The following is a 22,339-nucleotide window of genomic DNA, read 5'->3' on the forward strand; positions in this document are numbered from 1 at the left end:
GGGGCCGGGGGCGGGGCCGGGGCGGCAGCCCGGGCATGGCGGAGGTGGTGGAGTTCCGGGTGCCGGCCGGGAGCGCCCGCACGCTGCTGGTCTGGGGGCTGGAGCCGGGGCCGGGGCTGGAGGTGAGGTAGGGCCCGGGAGCCCCCCACGATCTGGGGAGCAGAGCCCGGGTTAACCCCCCCAGGGCCACAGGAGCCCCCGCAGCTGGAGGAGCGGGGACCGGGATCCCCCCCCCAAGAGCTGGGGAGCAGAGCCTGTGATCCCTCCCAGGCCCAGAGGAGTGGGGGCCGGGACCCCCCCCAGGGCTGGGGAGCAGAGCCTGGGATCTCCCCCGGAGCTGGGGAGCAGGTCCTTGGTCCCCCCCAGAGCAGGGGGTGCACCCTGACACCCCTCCAGGGCCAAGGAGCTGGGCCCAGGACCCCCCCAGGGTCCCTCTCCCCCCTGGAGCTGAGGACCCAGTTCCCCCCCATCTGTACTGATGGCTTCACCCCCATCCTAATAATACATTTTTTAATCCCTCCCTTCTATTTTTTATTTGTTTGCTTTTAATCATTTTTTAGTTGCCTTGTCTCCCTGAGGCATGCTGCGGGCAGGGCATCCCCGAGGGGGTGTCAGGCCCCCGCCAGGTGATTTCTGCCCCTGTGCCATGGCCGGTTTCATGGCCAGCACAGCAAGACCCCTAAGCACCCAGCACAGGGTTGAAGCCCTGGAACACAACCCCGCTCTGCCTGCAAAATACGGTGCTAACGTTCCTGCATCCATGCAAAGGATGGCAGAGAGCAAGAGCCATCTGGGATGAGCGTGACGGGGCAGAAAATCCCGTGTCTGTCTTTAGTGTCCTCCTGATGCAGAGGCTGGATGATAATGGAGATGAGATATCATCAGGGTCAGAGGCCCAGCCAGACTGAGCTTATTTTTAGGGAGAGATACTCATCTTCAGCCTCACTGCTTATTCCAGGGCTTATCGCTGTTCAACAGTACTAAAAGCTTTCCTTGTTTTCTAGGTAATTAGGTTTTGTGGCTGTTTCTCAGTCCCTGGAGCACCCATAGGTATTTCAAAAGACTCTGTTTTTTTTTTTCTCTTGTTTTTTCTCAGCATTCCCTCTTTTTGGTGTTTTCCAAATTCGGGCCACTCTACTCCGTGCGAGCACACAGAAATGCCGCTGTGGCAGGGCCTGGGTATTACGCCATCATCAAGTTTTATTCAGCTGGAGATGCCAGCAGAGCTCAGCGCACATGCAATGGGAAAAGGCTGTTTCAAAAATCTCCCTTGAAGGTAAGCAGAACGGCCCCAGGTGTGAAACCTGCAGGACTCAGCACTGACATCCAGAAGCAGGGTAGAATCGCACTAAATGCTTGTTGATCTCAGTGATGCTTCCTGCGCAAAAAGTTTACTGCCTTGTGGCTGGGCACTACCACCATGTTGACATCCTCACCACTGACTCCCAGGTAGCATTTAAGCAGTAAAAGGGCAGCATCCCTCCTCTGGAATAATTTGCAGGGCCCGTTCATGGGTAAAAAATATTTAACACATGTCCGAAGCACACATGCAGTCAGGGAATATGTTGTCTTCAGATGAGTCTCCCGGAGCTATCAGTGGTGTGCTTGTAGTGGGAACCTTACAAGCAAAGCCTGGCTAACAAGGGTTCTTCTTTCCTGGACAGGTTTGCATTTGCGCCAGGCAGAAAGGGTTTCAGCAACAAGTCCTTGGTCTCAACAGCAACAAGTGCCAGCAGCTGGCCAACCACTACCTTGGCTTTAACGGCTGGTCCAGTCGCATCATCACAGTAAGGGGCCCTTTATATTCATCTGTCATCTTTTCCCTCATCCTCTCCTTAATTAGAGTGGTTGGTGGAATAAGAATCGTCCTCAAGTCAACAACTAAGAGACAGCTACAGGAGCTGAGTTTTGGACCACAAATGGGGGTATTTTGAAAGCCTGGAGAGAGAAGATTGCTATGGGTGAGGGCACTGGCTTGGCCCTGTTAGTAAAAACAGGGGCAGCTGTGATTAAAGCAGTGCAGGGCCTGACAGTATTCTTCATCTGCTGGAAGTGGCTGAGATGACCAAGACTCCCAGAGGATGAGGACTGTGAGGTATTTCTAAAATACGGTCAAAATGGTAAACATCCCTGCTCTGCCTTCACCATGTGCTTCTGCCTTGGAGTCACATGTTGTGCAGAGGTGGTGGTGCATAGGCCTAGGTGATCATAACACACCCTTCCTGTTTAATCGAAATCAATTATCTGTGGTCTTCCCAACAGCTGCAGAATGTATCTGGTTTTGATGGTGAGAATGAGGAACTGGGAAAGACATTACAAAAGCAATCTGTGAAATACCTGTGTGCTGTAGAGGTGACGCTGCCCAGCCATGGGGTACGCACCAGGGGAGTTGCTCTCGGCGAGGCAGACGTGGAAAACAGTGAAGGTACGTTTTGGATGCAGCTGGAAGTCTCTCAGCAGCTGTCACAGACACTGGTCGCTCTTGCTTCTGCACAATTTGTGGGTCTGATAAAGTGCCTGAATTTAGCTGGAGGCAAGGATCTGTGCAGGGCCTTGTGAGCTACTGTGCTATGCAGCGAGGGATACTGAACGTGCCACTTCCCTCCCTGCTTCACACCAGTATCGCTTTCCTACCCTCTGTTCTCTCCCTCTTGCCTGCAGCAATATTCATTCCCCATCACAGACACTTCTGGTGTGAACATCCATGTGATTGTGCCTGTGGCACAGCTCAGGTCCCAGCGGGGCTCTGCCCTGCCTGCTGTGCTGGGCAGGGTCCTGACACAGCCCTGACGGTGGTGTACCGCGGTGGGTTGGCACACGAAGCCCCTGTGAGGGTGCTGCCATACTGCCGATGAGTCCGGAAACGTAAGCGGCTTTCTTATCAGATCTGTAGAGCTGTGTTTGGTTACGTTTCCTAGCGCGATGCAGCTGGCGTGCTTCATATGCAGAGTGTCAATATCAATAACATGCTGCTTGTCATGTTCAGATCCTCTCAAGTTTGTCACAGCCACAAGAAGAGTTCAGAAACTCGCAGTTGGGAAAGCCTTGTCTAGTGCCTTTCAGAAGATACTCCTTGTAGTCTTAGGTAAGGCCTAGTTTTGTATTAAGAACTGGGGTGTTTGGGCTAATGACATTATAACTTCCATGATAATTGATATGAATTCTTTTTCTCTGAACCTTTCTTGGGATTTATTGAGGCCTGGGAAATTTCAGGCAAAATTAAACTTGTGTTGTGGTCTGTAATGATTTAACAGAGTGGTTCCACCCTATGGGCTATGTGAGTGAAAGGAAAATCTGAAAGGAGGCCAGATTTTTTTAATGATAAATAACTAACTGATACTCCAAATTCCAAGCCTGTAAACTCTGGCAAGGAGAGCTTTTTAACACTACATGTCCATGCCGAATAAGGACGTGAGGAATTTCTGCTTCCAGGAGTAACATGGACTGAACTGCAGCACTTTGCACGTTCCTGTCCTGGTTCCAAGGCAGCCAGGTGCCGTCAACAGTCCATGCCCCACTGCTGTGTTCAGTGTTACTTCTTTGAGGCTACTATCTCCTTGTGAGTTTTTAATCACAGAAGGTGGCTCTGTGCTGACCCAGGAACTGCCACACCTGCTTTCTCTGGGTTCCGGGTCTTGTGCTCTCTGAGCTTTTAGGTGACATCTGTTTATGTGGTGTCGGGGTACTTTAGTCTTTTAGGCTTCTCAGGATCCCTGATGGGGATCGGGTCAGTGCCACTATCCTCATTTTACAGAGAGGGGCCTTTCATCTGCCAGATTCCTCCCCCGAGTTCTTTAAGGTGTTCCTTTGAAAGGTGGATTTCTGGATTCAGATGTTTTGCAGTGCTTCCTGCCTTCTGATCTATGCATACAGAGAAACCAGTAATTAACATGCTCAGTCTTCTTCGTAGATTTCTGCTTCCTCAGTTTCAGTTTCCACTCCATCTAGTAAGAGCCATCTGGTTTCCTGCAGAGAGGGCAGGCAGGTAGGCTGGAGAAAGAGGCACACGCATTCAGGCCAACCAGCCACTCGCTCTGGAAGTCATTATGAAGCACAATTGTCCCATTTGGAGGTCCAGGTAGGTTTATTGTCATTACACACAGTAGGAACTAACCACATCTCTGGCTGTTTATTCTGTTTCAGAGAATGGGAAAGTGGCCGTGGAGTACAATTCCTCCCAAGAGGAGCCCATAGACTCCTTAACAGAAGAGGAACTGAAGGGGCTTGTTCAGGTAAAAGCCGTGGATATTTAGCTTCTGCCCAGGACCTGTATGTTACATCTAGGGATTGGAAGTAACAGCTGTTAACTGTTACAGCCTCTGACATCCTCCTTTCACGCAGCAATTGCCTCGACTTAAATCCCAGGAAGTCATTACATCGTGGAATTGTACAGCACACTGAGGCTTTAAAACTCCTACTTTTTGAGGTATCTTTGTACAGAAATGCATGTATTTTTTAGACAGCACAGGCAAGTAAGCAGTTAGTGTACAGGACTATTACGGTGCAGCTTGACAGGTCACACACATGACAGCATCCAGGACCGCTCTTCATGGAATATGTGAAAGTGAAAATCCTGGTAAAGTCACAGTAGGTTAAATCAAATTATTTTTTTAGTAAGTTGTTAAATTAATCAACCTCCCCATCTAGAAATGCACTTCATATACTTATTCTTACCCAGAGGGAACAATTTAGTGAAATCCCTGCAGGTAATTGTGGGATCTGTTAGCATGTGCCGCAAAAAAATACCCTGGTACAACAGTAAAACTTTAATCATTGTGCTCAGTGAGACGAGTTCTGTGTGCCAGCAAGTCACGAGCAGAGGATTTTCATCCCACTTAGTTTGAAAACATTGCTAGGTACCAGGGGAGACCACTGATACGGCACTCTTTGAAAGCAAGCATCACTCTCACATGATGCATCAGCACCGTGCTGCACAGTGTTGAACCCCTCATGCTGTGTGCATGGAGGAAGTGCCTAACGCACCTTGTGACACATTATTCCATTTGATGGCACTGAGTCACCTAGTGTCCACAGGCAAAACTATCTTCCTCTCTTACTGAAGAGCAGCAGTAAAACAGGAGTATTTTGCTGTGTGAAGTGACTAACATCCGTCAGATGTTTTTTTGTTCATTGAGAAAATGAAATTTCTGCTGGTTTGTTCTCTCTCTGCATTTTCCTCTGTGCAGCCCCTTCTATCTGACCTCTTCTAAACCCACAGAGAGCTGACCTAACATGTAGTGATTGTAAGAGAAGTGAGCAGCAAAGTGAAACAGAAAGCCTGCTGCTTCTCAAACCTCTCTTTATCAGAAGAGTCATCCCTGCCCTCCCATCCCTTGTGATGGTGTGTGGGAGGTAATTCAGTGCGCTCTCTCCACAAGGCACCTTGCAGCCTGATAGGAAGAGGAACAGACAGGAATTTGGAAGGACTTGCTCGGGAGGAGGGATGCTGGGTGTCCTTTTGGTTCACTGCCTTGTGACGTTGGTCAGTCTTTCCAAAGCAGAAATGTTCCCAAGTTGGTAAATTCTGTCGCTTGTAGGTGGTAAAAATACATTGTTTCCAGGTGCAGAGGAATGAAGCTAAAATGTGGTGTAGAGAAAGAAATTTACTCTTGATTTCTATTCCCAGGTCAATGAATTGTCCTTGGCACAGTTTGACCTCGAAGAAGAAGAAGTTTTGTCTGATCTCAGTTTTGATGATGAGCTCCTTAGCTGGGACATGCCATCTAATTAGTGCAGCTCTGTCTTCAGATCATTTCCAAAAGTTCTGCAGTGTTTGATTAGGAATGAAAGTCTAACACCATGAAATGACATGCGCGTCATAGCCAATGTTTTCTTTTTCTCCAAATACATAACAGCAAAAGAAATGGGCAATAAACCTAGTGTTACTAAAATTAAGCCCAAAAATATATGCTGTTTTTGGAGAGGAAGTGTTTTTCTGTCAGCTTATCCAGGTCAGTTATATATGGAAGACAGCTTAGCTGCGTGATTATTATTTAGACAGGGTAACAGATATGCATAGCACTTACGGAAAAATAAAAGGAACCAGCCCTCCCTGCAAGAACCTACATACAGTTCAGGTTCTCTCTGATCTGTAGGAGAAAGCTGGAGACAGCAGAAGGTATCTTACCAGCAGGAGTAGCTGTGGTACTTGCATATGCCTGCACAGGCACAGAAAAAAATATTTCTCTTAAGTGAAAATTCTTTCAAAGAAATAAACCAAAGTCCTGTAATAATGTGTTGAGCCACTTGTGCCACTTAAGCCACCTGTGCTGAGCCCCAGCTATAAGTAGCTGGGATGTTATCACTATGTAAAGCAAAGATTCTTTCTAACTTTGAACAGATTTTTCATTAAACTAAGTAAAATTTTGTAACCCAGTGTGATGAATGAATCTCAGAGGCAGCACAAAAGCAATGGGAAGGGGCATCAAGCTCCCCAAATCAGGGAGGGGGGAACGCTTATTTGATAAAAACTCTGCTCAGATTTTTTGACCTCTCTTCAGAAAAAAAGGTGATTGTAAACTGGGAGAGCTCAAGGAAGAGCCCCAGGAATGACTTGAGATCCCTTTTGAAATGGGAGGAGTGCAACCTGTTTCTTTTAACAAGAAAATGCGGAAAGGGGTGATTTGCTCCAGAAGACGCCTGATGCCCGCGGGGTGAGCTTTTTAACCAGGTGGGTGAAGGTGGGACAAAATCCAGTGGCTGGACACTGAATTTGGAGAAATCCATGTGGGAAGCAAGATGCAGCGTTTCCAAGGGGGAGTACTGAGCGGAGGGACTGACCCTCTGCAGAATGCCGTAAAGCCTTTACTGGGGCAAGTTCTCAGGTGGAGATTTTATTTATTTCACATTATATTATAGGCTCAGGAGGGATTTTATTGCTCTCTACAACTGCCTGACCAGAGGCTGTAGCCGGGTGGGGTTGGCCTCTTTCTCCCAAGTAACAAGAGACAAGAGGGTGGTGCCAGGGGAGTTTTAAATTGGACATCGGGTAAAAATTGCTTTACCAAAAGGGTGGCCAAGCACTAGAACCGGCTGCCCAGGGCGGTGGTGAGGTCACAATCCCTGGGGGAGTTTAAAAAACATGTTGGTGCGGTGCTTGGGGACATGGTTGCATGGTGGCCTTGGCAGCGCTGGGTTAACGGCTGGGCTTGATGCTCTTAAACATCTTTTCCAGCCTAAATGAACCTGTGATCCTACCATATTTTCCCTCCAGCCGAGGTGCCCGAGGCCCCTGGTCCCACACCCGGCCCTGAGGCGCAGCCTACCATGGGGGGGGCTGTGTGGTCACAGACCTGCGCCCCCCCACCCTGCCCCGGCCTGTAGCCCGGTAACCCCCAGCCAGGTGTGACCACCATGGGCCTGCCCTGGCCTGGCCGCCTCCTGCTGCTGCTGCTGCTGGCAGCCACCCCCTGCCCGGGACATGCCGGGGGGTCCTGCCCGGAACCCTGCCGCTGCCAACAGCGGCTGCTGGACTGCAGCCATGCTGCCCTGGTCAGCGTGCCCCCGGCCAGCCGCCGCCGGGCCTTCTCTGTCCTGTGAGTAGGCTCCGCCAGGCCCCCTCCATCTTCCCTCCTTGGCTTCTTAGGCCTGGTCACCCCTCCCAGGACACCCAGGAGTCACCGACAGATGTCTTGGTCTGGGGGGGGCTTGTGCTGCAGGGCCGGGGGTGAAGCCACCACTTCCACCTCAGCAGCCACATTTGCAGGGGAAGGGGCTTTCCTGAGGGGTGACAGCATCCATCGGGGTTTTTTTGCAGAGATTTTACTGGCAATTCAATTTCTTCCCTCGAAAATCAAGCATGGAAGGACTACCTGTGGGCTGAGTACTTGTAAGTATCCCCTAGCATTTAAAACGTTGGGAGTTCAGGGATTTTCAATTCTTTCATCTGGTGTCTGAGCCAAGGGTGTAACCCACGCCAATGGTTTCCAACTGCATTCAGAGCTGAGCGGCTCAGCAAGGAGGGTTGTGACCAGGGCTTCCTAGGATGGCAAGAGATGCCGTGAGCTGTGTCCCTTCCACCCTACAGACCATCCCCATGCCTGTTGAATCACCGATCAGCCTGCAGGTACCTTCAGCAAGCCGGGAGCGAGCACTCCTGCGATGAGTGGTGATGATCCCTGCAGTGACTCAGAGATGCTTCAGTAAAGCTCCTGCAGGATATTTTTCCCTGAAAATGCCGTGTCCTCCTGGAGAGCAGCTGCTGTCACAGTGAATGTCTGTTTGTCTCATTCCAGAGTCCTCCAGTACAATGATCTGTGGGTGGTGAACAGGCGTTCACTGGAGGGTCTGTTCCTGCTGAAGCACCTGTAGGTACCGTCCCCTGCCCGCTGCACTGGGCTACTGCCTCACCCTCCCTGGGACCCCTGTGCTCAGCCCACCCCCATGCAAGCTTGCTTTATTCCTCCTGGGTTTCAGGCTACAGCCAGAGCAGAGCAGGGTGTCTGGGTGCTGCAGTAGTGCCTGGGGGGAGGATTCCCACACCGGCAGGGCGCAGCTTTCATTTCCCTAAACTCAACCAGGAGGAGGACACTGCTGCCCTTTCCCACAGATACTGGATGACTTTTAGTCAGCCCTAAGGTAACAGTGACCTCCTTAACCCCTTGGAGATTGCCTTTGGCTCTGTTCATCTGAGGACCAACATTTTTGGTGTGAGAACCACTTAGAGCAAGGGAAAACACATGCATGCCTTGCTTCTGCTAGGGTTTGGGTGAAAATACCTCTGTTGTAGTGAAGGCAGAGCCCTTTATTGCTGATCGCTCCTGGGATAGCCTCTCCGGTGGCTATGCCAGGTGGAAAGAGAGAAGTTTGCACTAACCCTTCCTCTGCTGAAATCCCAGCTGGACTGAGGTTGGGAGATCTCTGCTTCAGCCTCCAGCTCCAAGCGGGGCTAACCTCAAAGCTAGCACAGGTTTTTTTCTATTAAAAAATCAATGAGGTTGCTCAGGGCTGCATCCGGCTGAGTCCCCCCTCTTCTTGGAGGAGAAACAAATGTGCAATCATGTCCACGCGATGTCATATGAAATTGCAACAAGTAGTCTGTCTCTAATGCTGTCTGGAAGGGAGCACAGAAGCATCAGGGTTTTTTAATCCTTGAAGTTCAGGTTTTTACATATTTTGGGGTTTCCTGTGCGGTGCAGGCAAAGGAAGTATGAAACAAGAATGGCAAAATCTTGCCCTGTTCTCTCTCCTCTGCTTGGCCGCTGTCATGCTCTCCTTCCTTATCTTAAAGGCTAAGGGGCAGAAATAAATCGCACTCTGGAGGTTCACAGCTTGAGTGCCCAGAGCCCAGGTTACCTGAGCCTCAGAGGAGTCACAGGTACAGTCATTTCTCCATACAGACATCACGTCAAAGATCAAAATAGTACTCACGTGAAAAAGCAGACAGCAGGGGAAGCTCTGGCTTGGAATTATTTCATGAGGGTCATGTTTTGGGTCCCACTCCTCTGTTAATAGAGCAGCTGAAATGAGCACACAGGGAGGTGTCCCTAAATTGCCTCTCTGGCTTGCGTTTGTAGATCATTGCAAGTATCTTGGTTCCATCACTATTTGCATTTGTAGTGTCATTTATTGAGTGTGGCCCTTACGGGCTTGCATTTTTCCCACAAAAAGGGAGGTTTTGTATTTTCTAGCATGCATGTTGGCTTGGAAGGAGCCAAGTCCAGGGTGGTCTTGGACTTTCTGGTGCTGCTGCTGTGGTGAGCCAGCCCTAGGGCTGCATCTAAGCCTTGTCTCAGTGCTAGGGAATGGTGGAAAACAAAGTAGCGCCAGTGCTGGATCCCACTGGCTCCCCCTCCCTGTGTCATTCTAGCAGGTATGTGTGCCCTACATCATAGCAAAGAAGGATCCAGGAACTTAAAAGCAGAGAGCATGTCCTGCAGGATGTGGGTTGCAAGCTAAATGAGTCAGGTTGGGAAGAAACAGGCTTCCAGCCATGTTTCCCTTCCACAAGGCTGAAAACTGAACTCTCCCAAGTACTTCTGAGATTGCACGTGCAAAGACCTTCCTCCTACCACCCAGCTGCCTCCCTGGGAGGTCCAGACCCTGCAGGCAAGAGCTGCAGTCACTCCCTGATGCTCTCCCTGAACACCCTCTCCAGTAGCAAGGCCATCTTCCTACAAAAGAAACCTTGTGCATTCATCTCCTCTAATTTTAGATGCCTAATAATTGCCTGGGATTACACTAATTGTTCAGGCTCTTTTTATTTTCCGTGGAGAGGAACAGACACTTCCCATTCACCCAAACGATCTTGGGAACCTGTCTGAGGAGGGGATGAATCACTCCCAAAAAATACTTCTCTCTCACTGATCGCTGCAGAACAAGCCCAGGCAGCTAATTCAAGCTGAGACAACAAACCTTTTGATTTCTGAAGGTAGGCCAGGTGAATCCCACAGCGGCTGTGTATCTACACACATCTCCCCACAGAGCTGTGCAGGAAAGTGGGATTTAGGTTACCCCTTCACTGTGCCCTTTCCAGACTTCCGTGTTCTTGATTTTGCATCTTTAATAGGGTCCCTCTAACATAACTTTTTTCACCAAACATGGTGTAGGAGGGAGGGATTAAGAGAAAAATAACCATTTTGGTCACATATGTGGTTACCAACCTATCCCTGAAACCCTCAAACAAGGGGTGCTCTCCAAGCTTTTCTGGCTGACTTCAGCAAGCAAAGCATTGATGGCACTGGGGGAAGGCAGGTTGCATCTCTGTGGCCCATCCAGAGGGTCACACAACGGTGTGGTCCCTGCAAATGCATCCTCAGCACCTAAACTGTGCCTGCATAAAGAGTCTTTTTTGTTAGCAGAGAGGAAAATCAAGCCCTAAAATAATTCTGGTGGGACCATAGCTAGAAAAAAAATCACTGAGACGAAAGCCACCTCCGGTTAGGAGGGTTATTACAGGTTACACACCACTGCAAGCTCATACCAGATATAAACACCCCGTGAAATCAGAGCTGTATGACTTATATGCTGCCAGTGTCAAAGCAAATAAAAGTAAACATGACAGTGCAAATGTAACTAACATTTTGTGTTCTAATTTTAACAGGGATTTATCTTGCAATAAAATCCTGTCGATTGAGGAACATGCTTTTGAGCCACTTCCTTTTTTGCAGCTTCTGTGAGTTACAAAAGTTTCTTTCGAGTGTATTTAGTGAAGTCTGTTTGCATTTATAACCCTTTTTGTGCTAGAAAATGTTCCTGGTATTTTTAGAACAATGACTAAATTTCTCCTGCTAAAAGACTAACGGAGCTGAAGAGATCAATGCGGATGGCTGGATGACCCACAACAGGATGAGGGATCACAGCATGGCTGTCCAAACGCAGCCATAATAGAAGCCATTTCTTGAAGGCTTGCTGTATCCTGGAACAGAAATAGATTAAGCACATGTGCACTTCATTTCCTCTCCCTGACAGGTTAAAAAAGAAATGAGAAAATGGCAGTTTCCTCCCTACTCTACCTTAGATTTGCATATTTCGTACAAATCAGTACTGCTTCGGTCCCGCTTCCTGTAGGACAGACCTGATTCATTTCTGTGATCTTCTTTTTCCCCAGAAACCTTGGTGGAAATCTCATCACGCAGATCCAGAATAGCACTTTCCAGGCATGGCATGGGATGCAGTTTTTACAGAAGCTGTAAGTGCAACAAGGTCTAAAGGTAGATCAAAGTGGGAGTCTGCAGTTACAGTGGGGTAGAGCAGATTTGCTCTCTGTAAAGCACTGAATCAGAATCATAGAATGGTTTGGATTGGAAGGGACCTTAAAGACCAGCTCGTTCCAATCTCGCAGCCATGGGCAGGGACACCTTCCACTAGCCCAGGTTGCTCCAAGCCCCGTCCAACCTGGCCTGGGACACTTCCAGGGATGGGGCGTCCACAGCTCCTCTGGGCAACCTGTGCCGGTGCCTCAGCACCCTCGCAGTGAGGAATTTCTTCCTAATAGCTAATCTGCACCTCCCCTCTTTCAGTTCAAAACCCTTACCCCCATGTCCTATCACAGCAGGCCCTACTAAAAAATCTGTCCCCATCTTTCTTATAAGCCCCCTTTAGGTATTGAAAGGCTGCTATAAGGTCTCCCCAGAGCCTTCTCCAGGCTGAACAAGCCCAACTCTCTTAGAATCCTATTGTAGGTGTCATCCAGGGTCTACCAGGAGTCTTCAGTCTGAAAGCCTCTTTCTGCTGGCCTGCTTATCTTCCCCGTAGCTTCCTTGAACCAGCACCAGGTTCAAACGGTAGCGGTGGGAGCCCAGGGGGACAGATAAGAAAGAAATGCTGCAGGAAGGGAGAAGAGGCAGGTTGATGAGGGGTATGGGACGTGACCCAGATTTCTAGCCTGAAATTTCACTTTGCATATTTGCATTTAAAAGTAAAGAGTCTCAAAAACACCCACAAAAAATGAGGCTTTGTTCTTTTGGTGTCTTGAGAAAACATGATTTAATCCACAGTCGGTTCTATCAGGAAGCCCTTCCAGGGGTAGGATCACTGTTCCCATCTGGACCTGAAGTAAGTGGGAAGCCAGGGCATTTGGTGTTTGGGTTCATGTACATACATAAGGGAAATCCATAGTCTCCTTGCTGTCCTGAAAAGTGCAATACTTCTCGCGTGATACACCAAATAAAGTGGCAGAATAAATTATGAACAATTCCTGTAGGACTAAGCCACAGCTTTGCCTGGCTGGATGTAGTAATAGCGTAAAAGTTGATGGACAGTGGAAATGTTAGAAAATACGGAAAGTAAGACTCCAGATAACATCAAAGTCCTGGTGGAGGGAAGCAAAGAGAAGGTGTGAGCTGAGGAGGAAAGGAAGAGATGTTGTGTTTTCCAGAAGCAGCACTTCTGGGCTTTTGCTCTTTCAGCTGGAGATAATGAGGACCTGATGTATTTTGTGAATCAGCCCATCAGCATCTGTTCCTGCCTCTAGCCTTCATCCCAGGCCCTTCTTCACACGCATAGCACTGAGCCAATTTTTTATCTTCAGGCTGAAATTTCCTATGTTTGTTCTCCACTTGAAAGGAAATTCTTTGGGGAGGTTCGAGTGAAAATTGTTCAGCCAAATTCACATCTGCCATCCATAAAAATTGGCTGGATCCTTACCCACCATAAACCTCTTTACACCACTCACATGGTGGAGAGGAGCCTGGAAAGGGGATTTCAGTGTAATTCCACATCAGATCCAACAGGCATAACTCTCTCTGGGCCTCTCTGATATTCAAAGGGTAGAAATGTGAAGCCTGGCAAAGAGGAAAAACTCCTTGATCACAGAAATACTTTGCAATGATCTAGTGGAAATTCACTTTGATTTACCTCTGTTTATACAGATCAGGAACCACTGGGTTTTTTTTTACTTTACACTAAGTATTTTAGTCATCTGTTTCTCCAGTGCCTGCTGCATAGGGCCAGTTGATCTTGGCTTTCCAGGCTCGTGGGTTTATGTACATGTAAGAGGACAAGTGGGCAGGCCATCCCCACATGCCCCAACCTACACAGCTTGCGTCCTTCCCATCACCCACTCACAGCGGTGTGTTGTTTTTTTCAGGATCCTAAGCCATAACCCCCTGTTCGTTATTGCTGACACATCATTCTTCAAGCTGCCTTCGGTCAAGTATCTGTAAGTATTGACTCATTTTTACTGGATTAATATATATCTTTGTCTCTCTTGAGTGCCCTGTTGTCAGGAAAGCAGAGATCTGGTAGCAAATCTCACTTTTCTCCCAGCCTTATTCTGCTAGAGGTGCAAATAGCCCTGGCACCAGCAGAGCAGGGCAAAGGCCAAGCTGGTGTGTCCCCAGCTGCAAAGCAACCAAGCAGCTGGGATACAAGCTTTAAAAGACTAGAGGCTGTCCAGGTCTGGAGCCATGGAGTGGCCTGAAGAGTCTGGGAATATCCCCCGCTCCTGCTTGAGCACCGAGAAGGTGGGATCCCAATCACTGGGGCACTCGTGCCAACAGCCCAGGGCTCCTGCCTGCCCTGCATCCCCATCCTGCTGCCTTGCCACAGCTGGGGGCAGATGATGCTCTGTTAATCATCCTATGGCTCCTGCTTACACATCCCTGTGTGACTCCTCAGGGAGGGAGACGGCTTTTTGCAGAGATCCCTCCTGCTCCCAGCCCTGCTGTCCCACAGATACCCTTTGCTTTCTGCTCAGCACCGTGTCTTTTTTTCACTGATACGAACGCTCCTTCCAAGGTCACAGTCGATTCATCCTCTTGGGCAAGAAGTGTTTCCCTTCAGGGGCTGGGGCTGCACTCATGGGAGAGCAGGAGGAGGGCTTTGAGCCAGGGAATCCTTTCTGTTTGCATCCATCTACCCCAAGATCTGCAGGATCCCCTCCTGATTCAGACCTCATGGTTAGGAGCCGGTCAAAGCAGAAGAACGATAGCGTTTTGAATCATTTCTGTTTGATTAGGCAGAAGTGGATCCCTTGTGAACACCACCACAATCATCAGGGACCTGGGCTTATTCTCAGAGCACAGTTCTGGTAACGCCACCTGAAAAATTAATGTTGTTTTTCAAATGCTTTCAGAGACCTGGGTGCAACACAACTGACTCAGCAGGCATTGCTCATGCTCCTCCTGACAACAGTCCACTTGGAAACGCTGTGAGTATGCAGGACTAGGTCCCAGCCGCCAGCAGACTGTAATTGCTGAAACAAGGGGTCTGCTTGGGACATGAGTCCACCCGCCACTAATTCAGAATAACTCCAGTAAGCTTAAGGTTTGCTATTTACTGTTGAGAACCTCCCAAACTCACCTGCTAAGAAACAGAATTTCACCTTTTAGATGACATGTTCCAGGTTTTTCAAGGGGAAGTTTTAAATCAAGGTGGAGTGCATTTCTGTTTCAAATTTGATTTGGGGACTAGTTCAGTTTTCAAGGGTAACGTCAACATTTTGATGCCAACAAAGAAGCTTATCTTCTGCTTGAAAGCTCTCTTAGAAATTAGAATATAATTGTCCATTGGGATTGGGGGGGGGGGGGGGAAGTTTTCCAGAGCTGTAGAAGAAATTGAAGCAAAACCATGTGTGTTACAACTTGGACTCAGAGATGTGGATTGAGATGCTGGGGTTTTCTCCAGTAACCTCTTATCTTTAGCAAACTGCCCAGTGATGTGGCCTGCTGCCTCTGCCAGAAGAAACACCCCACGAAACCCCCGTGCAGGACCATCAAGTTTCACTGCGAGAACCTGTGCACCACCAGCGCTCCCCAGTGCGGTAGGCTTCCCAATGATATCGATGGAGACATCCCATCTGCCCGGTTTCCTCTAGCTGTAGGAGATGCTGTAGCATTGGCCCCGTTTTCTGGGGGTTCCCAGGCAGCATTGGCCACCGTGATGGCATCAGTCCAGCCTGGTGGCACCTGGACAGTCCCAAGGACACTGAATCTGGCCAGACTTTCTAGAGGAGCTTCATCTGTGCGAGGCCTTTAAATCAGCCCAAAGGCGAGTGCAGGCAGCCCAGGTGAGACCTGGGAGGCCTCGGACTGTGCTCCCTGAGCCACAGACACAAAAAAATTCCCCTTTGAGCACATGACTTGGGAAAAAACAAGGGTTGAAAAGTTACCAGCAATTACACGTATCTTCTGTGTCAAGTACTATCTTGAGAAGAAATAGCTTGCTGGGTTAAACAAACACACGAGCTTCCAATCCACACAGTACATCTAGCCAAGGAAATCATGCATTCCCAGTACCGTTCCCAAGCACTGGAAGGCACCGTCTGCTCTGAAGCCCCCCAGATTTCCCCTGACAAGCTCCTGAGCCTTTCCAGTGCCACCCTACCACAGCTCAGTGGCGAGAGGGGTCCCAGGCACAGCACAGACATGGCCAAAGGGGCTAGTTATGTTCACGTTGCTGTGGCAAGGTGGCATGTGCTGAGCTGCACCTCAGACCTGCCACGCACACTGGGAACCCCAAGACCCATAACCAAGCACGGATGCCCCTAGGCAAGCTCTGCAGAAACCTCCTGTCATGACGATGTGTTGGATCGGGTCTGGGATGTACAGGCTCCAAAAATTGCCTGAGTGACCTTGGAAAACTGCCTGGTTTCTCTGCCACCCTGCTCCCCGCGTGTAGGAGAGAGGACCCCAATCTCCTTTGCAGGGCATTAGGTGAACACCAAGCATCGCTGTTCTCCGGTTAGCCTGCACAGCGTGAGCAATGCACTGTCCTACTCAATCTTTGCACAAAGTAAATACCATCCTGTTCAAAGCAGAGACAAGCTGGACTTCTGCAAACAGATACAGTAAGGTTCCCAAGGTCCCCAAGTAACTCATTTGCAAACTGAATGTGGACAAGTGAGCCTAACCTCATTGCAAGTCAAGGGAAAACAGGCTGCTAAGCTGCTTAGGGCTAGGTAAAGGTATTTCTGTGTCCAACTTCCTATCATTTTAACAGGAAAAAAAGGCCTGAATACCTTTGTAATCTGTAAATATTCTTCACCATGTCGGCCTGCCTCTGGCATTAAGCTATCTGCAAAGCAGGATTAGAGATAAGGTTGTGTTTGCAGCCTTGGTGTAGGACTCTTGAAGACTTATCCTAGCTGTGCAGATGCAGTGTGTGCCCTTTGCATGCCGGGGCAGGAGCTCTCCTGGGCTGTTTGCATCACTCTGGGTCAAATCCTCACATCTTCCACTTCTTCTAAGCCTGGGTGATGGAAGCTGCATCCATCAGCAGAGAAACAGCTCTCTGTTATCAGGGGCTCGCTCTGACTGCAGATAGAGGCATTTCAATGTGAAATATCCCAGGTTTTCCTGACCACAGGGAGAAGGGCTAGCTGGGATAACTGCTCAGGGAGAAACATCGTGTCTTTGGGTATTCCACTTTCCAAGCTCACCCGTGAGTTTAAAAGCTTTATGGTGATTTTAACAACTCAACACTGGCTCGTATCGAGCTGTGGGAAACTCTCCGGCAGCAAACCCATTCCCCCGGGATGTTTGACACCAATTAAAGCAGAGCCCTGGGAGACACCAGAGAAGAAACAGATATCTGTTTTACCCCGATGAGATAATCTGATTGATTTAACAAGACTTTTCCCGTCTGTAACACATCCACCATTCAGTTCACACGCCTCCCTTGTCTCAAAGACAAGCGCCTGCTGCTCAGGGTAAACCTTTGGCACTGTATTTTGGCAGAAAGCTTCTCATGATACCAAGTCACTGATCTGCTCTCTTGGTGTTTTAAAGCTTACACAGATCCTCTGGCAGAAACACCAGGAAAAATAATGGAAGTGTTACCATCCAGAAAACTGAAAGCCAGCATGGTGTTGAACCTCAAGCCTGAGGATCCTTTGCTCAGAGACAATGAAACCATAACGTTTGCAGTTGTCCTAAACCTGACCGGCACTGATGGTGATCTCGGGAACGCAAATGATCACATTTCCAGAACAAATTCATGTTCCTCTCAGCAGCTGTTAAGGCAAGGAGACAAAACCAGTAAGGAGCTGATGCTGCACAACATTCAGCACATGGACTGGACCATTGAAAGTCATACAAGGAGACTGGATTTTCTAGCAAAGGCACTAGAGGCCGAGCTCAAGAATAAGCTGCACAAGGCTGAAAGCATCATGACTGTGACAAGCACTGTCTCACCCCTGCCAACATCTGCCATGCAAAAGGACGAGGTGCACAAGATCCCAGCAGTGGAGGGAGAGCCAACCACAGGCTGGGTGCAAAAGCAGCATGGCTTAGGTTTGAACCAGACAGCAGCAAACCCCCAGGAAGCAGCTGGCAGGTTAAACCCCACTGACAACACCTCCATCTTCAGACATCACAAAATATCCACAGCTCCTTCAAAACATACCCTTTTGCACTCCCCAGCAGAGGCCCCCCATTTGTCCAGGTGTTTTAATAATCAAAATTGTTCCAAAGCTGTGGAACAGACCAAGAAAACTCATGGGATGGAGGATGTGGAGGATGCAGAAGATGTGGAGGATGCAGAAGATGTGGAGGATGCAAAAGATGCAGAGGAAGCACCACGTCCCAGGCAGGACTATGTTTGGACTTACAAAAAGCAGAAGCAGAGGGACAGCCCGTATCTGAATAAAAGTAATCAGCTTTTCTCCAAGACATCTGGCAATGTGACTCCTGAGGAAGAGCCCACACCAACAGAAAGTAAAGCAGAGCAGAAACTAAACACAGAACAGCATTTTTTCTACAACCTGTTGGTTAACTACAGCCCCCCCACCGCAAGCAGCATGCTAGAGGACACGGGTGAAGAAGAGGGTTCCTCTCTAGGTAGGCATTTACCAGCCGTCCCTCAAACTGCAGAAACACACTGGAAGCAACCAAAGGAAGGATCCAGTTTCCTCAGTAAACCAGGGAGCTCCGACAGCCCAGACAGCATTTCATTTCAAGGAGACCTCTTTGAAACCAAGGTCAGTCACTACCTAGGTTTGCTCGTCTCGGACGAAGCCCTGCAGATGTTCATCGCCCACGTGGCACGAGCCCTGAGGATGGACTGCAGCCTGCCCGAGGTCCAGCTGCCCTGTGCAAAGATGATCTCGAGGATGGGGCTGCTTGTAAAGCTGCTCAGCGAGAGGCAAGATGACGAGGGAGACTCTGTTCTCGTGGGCCACTGTCTTCTGGAAGGGAATGTTTCCAACAGCATGCCCGAGACCAGGAAGGTGGACAGGAAATCCATAAGGAAGGTGGGAGAGATACGGGGCATTGCTGGTTGTGTCCTTCTAGACAACAGGGAATGGAAGGGCCAGCCCTCTCTCCCCTCATGATTTTCTTTCCTTCTCTCCCAGCAGAGACCAAAGCACGCCCTCGGCGACAACCTCCTGTTAGCGTTATCAGCGACCCTCATCATCATGATTAATTTCACAGCGTTTTGTCTCATTGAGGTAAGCCAATAACTCGTTTGACAGACAGCTGTCAGTCATGCCTTGTAGCTGGAGTGCACAGGGGCAGAGCAATGCTGCCCTGCACAGTTTCTGAGCCGCGGGGTGCTGCTGTGGATGCTGGGTGGCACAGGAGATGGTTTTCCACCCTTGGAGCTTCTTGCAGCATCCACACCACAGAGCTCAGCATGGGTTCAGCCTGCTGGGGGGGGAGCCTGTCCTGGTATCTGTCACGACCTGTCCGCAGCTCCGCACTGCAGCTTTCCTAACAGCTTCCTTGAAGGGGGCTGTGGCTCCCTCTCCCAGCAGCCCTTCCCCAGGTTTTATCCCGCAATCCCCAGCCCTCCAGGGTCACCTCCCAGGCTCTTCTCTTGACCCCGTTTTGCTCTCCTGCCAGCACGGTTTGCCTTCAGCCATGCAGCAATTCCCCTGAAAGCAAGTCCTTCCGCAAGGTGCCACGGCTCTGCGTGGGTCAGGGCAGCAGCAGAAACAGGGCAGAGGAGCCAGCATGCCCACAATTTCAGCCCCCCTTTGGGGCCCTGCTCGGAAAAAAAGGCTTTTATTTCTTTAAAAGCCTACCTTCATGTTTCAGGCTGGGGTTAAACAGGAGGAGAGTACCCTGCAAAACACCACCCAGATAAGAAAGGCAGACATAAACATTGCTGAGATTAGGAGAGCTCTGGGAGGTCAGGTCATTCCAGAGGCAGGGAAAAGTGGGGAGTTGGGATGGGAGGATGGGCTCTTTCTAAAAACGTGGCTGCTGCACAGGCTTGTGCATGTATATAACGGGCTTAGTTGGAGGAAGAACCTTTTGGACTCCTGTGTTTTGCAGAGTTTAATGAGAAAATCCTGATGTTACAAGTCTCTCTGCCTTTCCTTCACCAGGTTTGCTCCCAAAATCCTGAAGCTGCTTCCCAGCCCCAAAGGACCAGTCAGTCACACCCAAAATGGTAATTACTCCCTGCACCGTGCCACAAACAGTCCTTACTCCAAACAGCCCCTAATCCGCAAGCCCCCCCGCCCCATGTGGGTGCTGGCTGCCCAAGACTGCCCGGTCTGTGTGTAAAACACGTCGCTTTTTTAAAAGATGCAGAAAAGGGACCCCAAAGCGTGAGTGATAGGCACGGCCATAAGCTCACACCTCAACCAGCCACCCAGGCTTGTCCACGCGGGTGATGCTGCACCCTGGATGTGTCAGTGTGTTGGCCCTGTGCTCCCGTGTGGTCCTACATCCCCGCAAGCACGCTGCCCAGCTGTGGGGCTCCGGCTTCCAGCAAAACTCTGGTGACGGCTCTGCCCTGTTTCTCCCTGTCCCGCTCCCCAGAGAGGCTGCTGAAGAGCCTGCTCCTGTCCTCTCCCAGCGCGTTTCACATCCAGGCTAAACTGGGACACCTTCCCAGCCCCATCAGCCGGCGCCATCCCTTCCTTCTGGGGCTCCTCATCTCCCTTAGGGTCAGCTGAAATGTCACCCTGAGCGGGTACAGCTGACATACCGACACACCGAGCGGGGTACATCACCCCGAGCGGGTACAGCCAACACACTGAGCGGGGTACATCACCCCAAGCAGGTACAGCCGACACACCGAGCGGGGTACATCACCCTGAGTGGGTACAGCCTTCTGCCCTGGCAGGATGCTGGCACCGCTGCAGCCCTCCCGGGCCAAGCCTCCCTGCTGATGGATGGGGAAAGGTGAATTCTGGGGAGATGATGCACAAAACCCTTTTTACTCCCACTTTAACTTGCTAAATCCAGGTGTTTTGCAGGGCTAAATGCCACTTCCCTGATTCCTGCTTCCCCGGCAGGAAACTTCCCACCAGCAACTACTAAAACGCATGTTTTAGCCTCCTTTCCCTTTTTTTTTTTTTTAGGTTCTTTCAAAAACTCCCAGAGGGACAGAGCGAGAGCGAGTGTGGCATCGGAGAGCAGGTAAGGGCAGGGAGCACACGCCAGAGCTGCCCTTCTGCCCGCTACCAGCACCGCCGGCTGTTTCCCACTGTCTCCAAAACCTTTCCTTCCCTTCCCTGGCACTTCCCAGGGCTCGCACGTGTCCTGCTTCAGCCAGACACAGCCGTGGTGGCTGAGGGACTTGTACCAGCCCCTGGAGGCCCACCACATGGAACACATGAGCCAGCTGTACGACCTGACCTCCGAGGAGGAGGAGGAGGTTTTCAGCAAGTCCAGGCTAAAGTAGGTGGGGTGGCCGCGATGGCCACGCTCGGTCTGCAGCTCTCGATCTGCTGTAGGAACTGCTGGGGCTGTCCTCGGCTGTTTCCTTGGCAGTTACTTCCTTGGCTGTTATTTCCTTGGATGCTACTTCCTTGGCTGTTTCCTTGGCTGTTATTTCCTTGGCTGTTATTTCCTTGGCTGTTTCCTTGGCTGTTATTTCCTTGCTGTTGTTTCCTCGGCTATTTCCTTGCTGTTATTTCCTTGGCTGTTATTTCCTTAGCTGTTATTTCCTTGCTGTTACTTCCTTGGCTGTTATTTCCTTGGCTGTTATTTCCTTGGCTGTTATTTCCTTGGCTGTTTCCTTGCCATTATTTCCTTATGTTGTTCCAGCAGGATGCCACCAGCACCGCAGAGCAGCCACACCGACGTGGAAGGGTGACTACCTGCCGCCTGTGCCCAGTGGCCCAGCGCACCCCAGCAGCTGCCACAGCCGCACACCCCCGCCGAGGAGGACACGGGGGCCAGGAACGTGCTGGGGACACCCCGAAGGCCACCGCTGCGGGAGGGGGACGGGGGGGCTACGGGCAGCAGGGAGCCTTCGTAGGGCTCCAGCAGCAGCAGGCCGGGCTGACGTGGCACCGTGTTCCTGGAGCTGCAGCCGTGCAGCCTCGCTGGGCACGCGGGGTGTCCCTGGGGGGGACACGCGTGTCCCCGCAGGCAGCTGGCAGGGGGTGCCCGGGGTGCTGGGGTGCCGCTGCAGACCCCGGGGGCTCTGTACTGGTCACGTTTGTTCGGTGGCGGGGAAGGGCTTTGGAAATTGCCATTAAAACGTGTGGGTTTTTCACCCAGAGCATTCTGAGAGCAGATGGGAGCGTGCACGCGTGTGTCTGGGCTGGCGTGCACACGTACACACGCGTGTTGTGGCATGAACAGGTGGTGGCAATACAGCTGTGCGGGGAGGGGGAGCACCAGCCTCCACCGAGTGCCCGTGCCCCCACAGCAGCACCCACCTGTGAGGGTGTTTGCTTGCACACACGTGTGCCGTGCCAACCTGCGAGTACACGTGTGTAGTACCCTGTGCCTGCCCGTACTCGTGTCTGTGCATGTCTGCCCCACACATGTGCATGGGTGGGCATCTGTGCACCCACTTGTGCATATGTCTGTGCATGTGTGCCTGCCTTGTGCATGCATGTGCTTGTACAACTGCATGCAGGTGTGCACGTGTGTGTATGTGTGTGTCAGTGGGTGTGCACATGTGTATGTGTATGTATGTGTGTGCATGTGTGCATGCACTGTGCATGGCTGTGTGCATGCATGAATATGTGCATGTGTGCATGCATGTGTGT

The 22,339-nt window shown here is 50.4% G+C and overlaps 2 protein-coding genes across 4 annotated transcripts; both read left to right on the forward strand.

The window, feature by feature from the left end:
- Positions 1-23: 23 nt before the first annotated feature.
- RDM1 (RAD52 motif containing 1) lies at positions 24-6,371 on the forward strand. Its single transcript, XM_037411366.1, has 7 exons — positions 24-122; positions 1,097-1,276; positions 1,665-1,787; positions 2,263-2,425; positions 2,987-3,085; positions 4,144-4,232; positions 5,627-6,371. The coding sequence occupies exons 1-7, from the start codon at positions 36-38 to the stop codon at positions 5,729-5,731; spliced, it is 846 nt and encodes a 281-aa protein (XP_037267263.1). The 5' UTR covers positions 24-35; the 3' UTR covers positions 5,732-6,371.
- A 93-nt stretch (positions 6,372-6,464) lies between these two features.
- Positions 6,465-21,841, forward strand: LRRC37B (leucine rich repeat containing 37B). 3 transcript variants are annotated; one of them, XM_037411364.1, is made up of 14 exons: positions 6,465-7,535; positions 7,757-7,828; positions 8,235-8,306; positions 11,042-11,113; positions 11,549-11,629; positions 13,529-13,600; positions 14,516-14,590; positions 15,084-15,202; positions 17,169-18,631; positions 18,734-18,829; positions 19,712-19,776; positions 20,696-20,753; positions 20,863-21,014; positions 21,387-21,841. In XM_037411364.1, the coding sequence occupies exons 1-14, from the start codon at positions 7,354-7,356 to the stop codon at positions 21,430-21,432; spliced, it is 2,625 nt and encodes an 874-aa protein (XP_037267261.1). In that variant the 5' UTR covers positions 6,465-7,353; the 3' UTR covers positions 21,433-21,841. The 3 variants fall into 3 exon arrangements, with proteins under 3 accessions (XP_037267261.1, XP_037267262.1, XP_037267259.1); XM_037411365.1 differs by having other exon boundaries at positions 20,890-21,014; positions 21,384-21,841; XM_037411362.1 differs by having other exon boundaries at positions 18,737-18,829; positions 21,384-21,841.
- The last annotated feature ends 498 nt before the right edge of the window (positions 21,842-22,339 follow it).

Source organism: Falco rusticolus, chromosome 18 (assembly GCF_015220075.1).
Source record: "Falco rusticolus isolate bFalRus1 chromosome 18, bFalRus1.pri, whole genome shotgun sequence".
NCBI lineage: Eukaryota > Metazoa > Chordata > Aves > Falconiformes > Falconidae > Falco > Falco rusticolus.

What these genes read in the sequence shown, in the direction of transcription:
- RDM1 (XM_037411366.1), top strand. Translation starts at nt 36, where the DNA reads ATGGCGGAGGTGGTGGAGTTCCGGGTGCCGGCCGGGAGCGCCCGCACG. An exon ending in TTCAAAAATCTCCCTTGAAG is followed by an intron (nt 1,277 to 1,664) that starts GTAAGCAGAACG and finishes TTTCCTGGACAG; the next exon opens with GTTTGCATTTGCGCCAGGCA. An exon ending in AGACGTGGAAAACAGTGAAG is followed by an intron (nt 2,426 to 2,986) that starts GTACGTTTTGGA and finishes TGTCATGTTCAG; the next exon opens with ATCCTCTCAAGTTTGTCACA.
- LRRC37B (XM_037411364.1), top strand. Translation starts at nt 7,354, where the DNA reads ATGGGCCTGCCCTGGCCTGGCCGCCTCCTGCTGCTGCTGCTGCTGGCA. An exon ending in TACCTGTGGGCTGAGTACTT is followed by an intron (nt 7,829 to 8,234) that starts GTAAGTATCCCC and finishes GTCTCATTCCAG; the next exon opens with AGTCCTCCAGTACAATGATC. An exon ending in CTGCCTTCGGTCAAGTATCT is followed by an intron (nt 13,601 to 14,515) that starts GTAAGTATTGAC and finishes AAATGCTTTCAG; the next exon opens with AGACCTGGGTGCAACACAAC.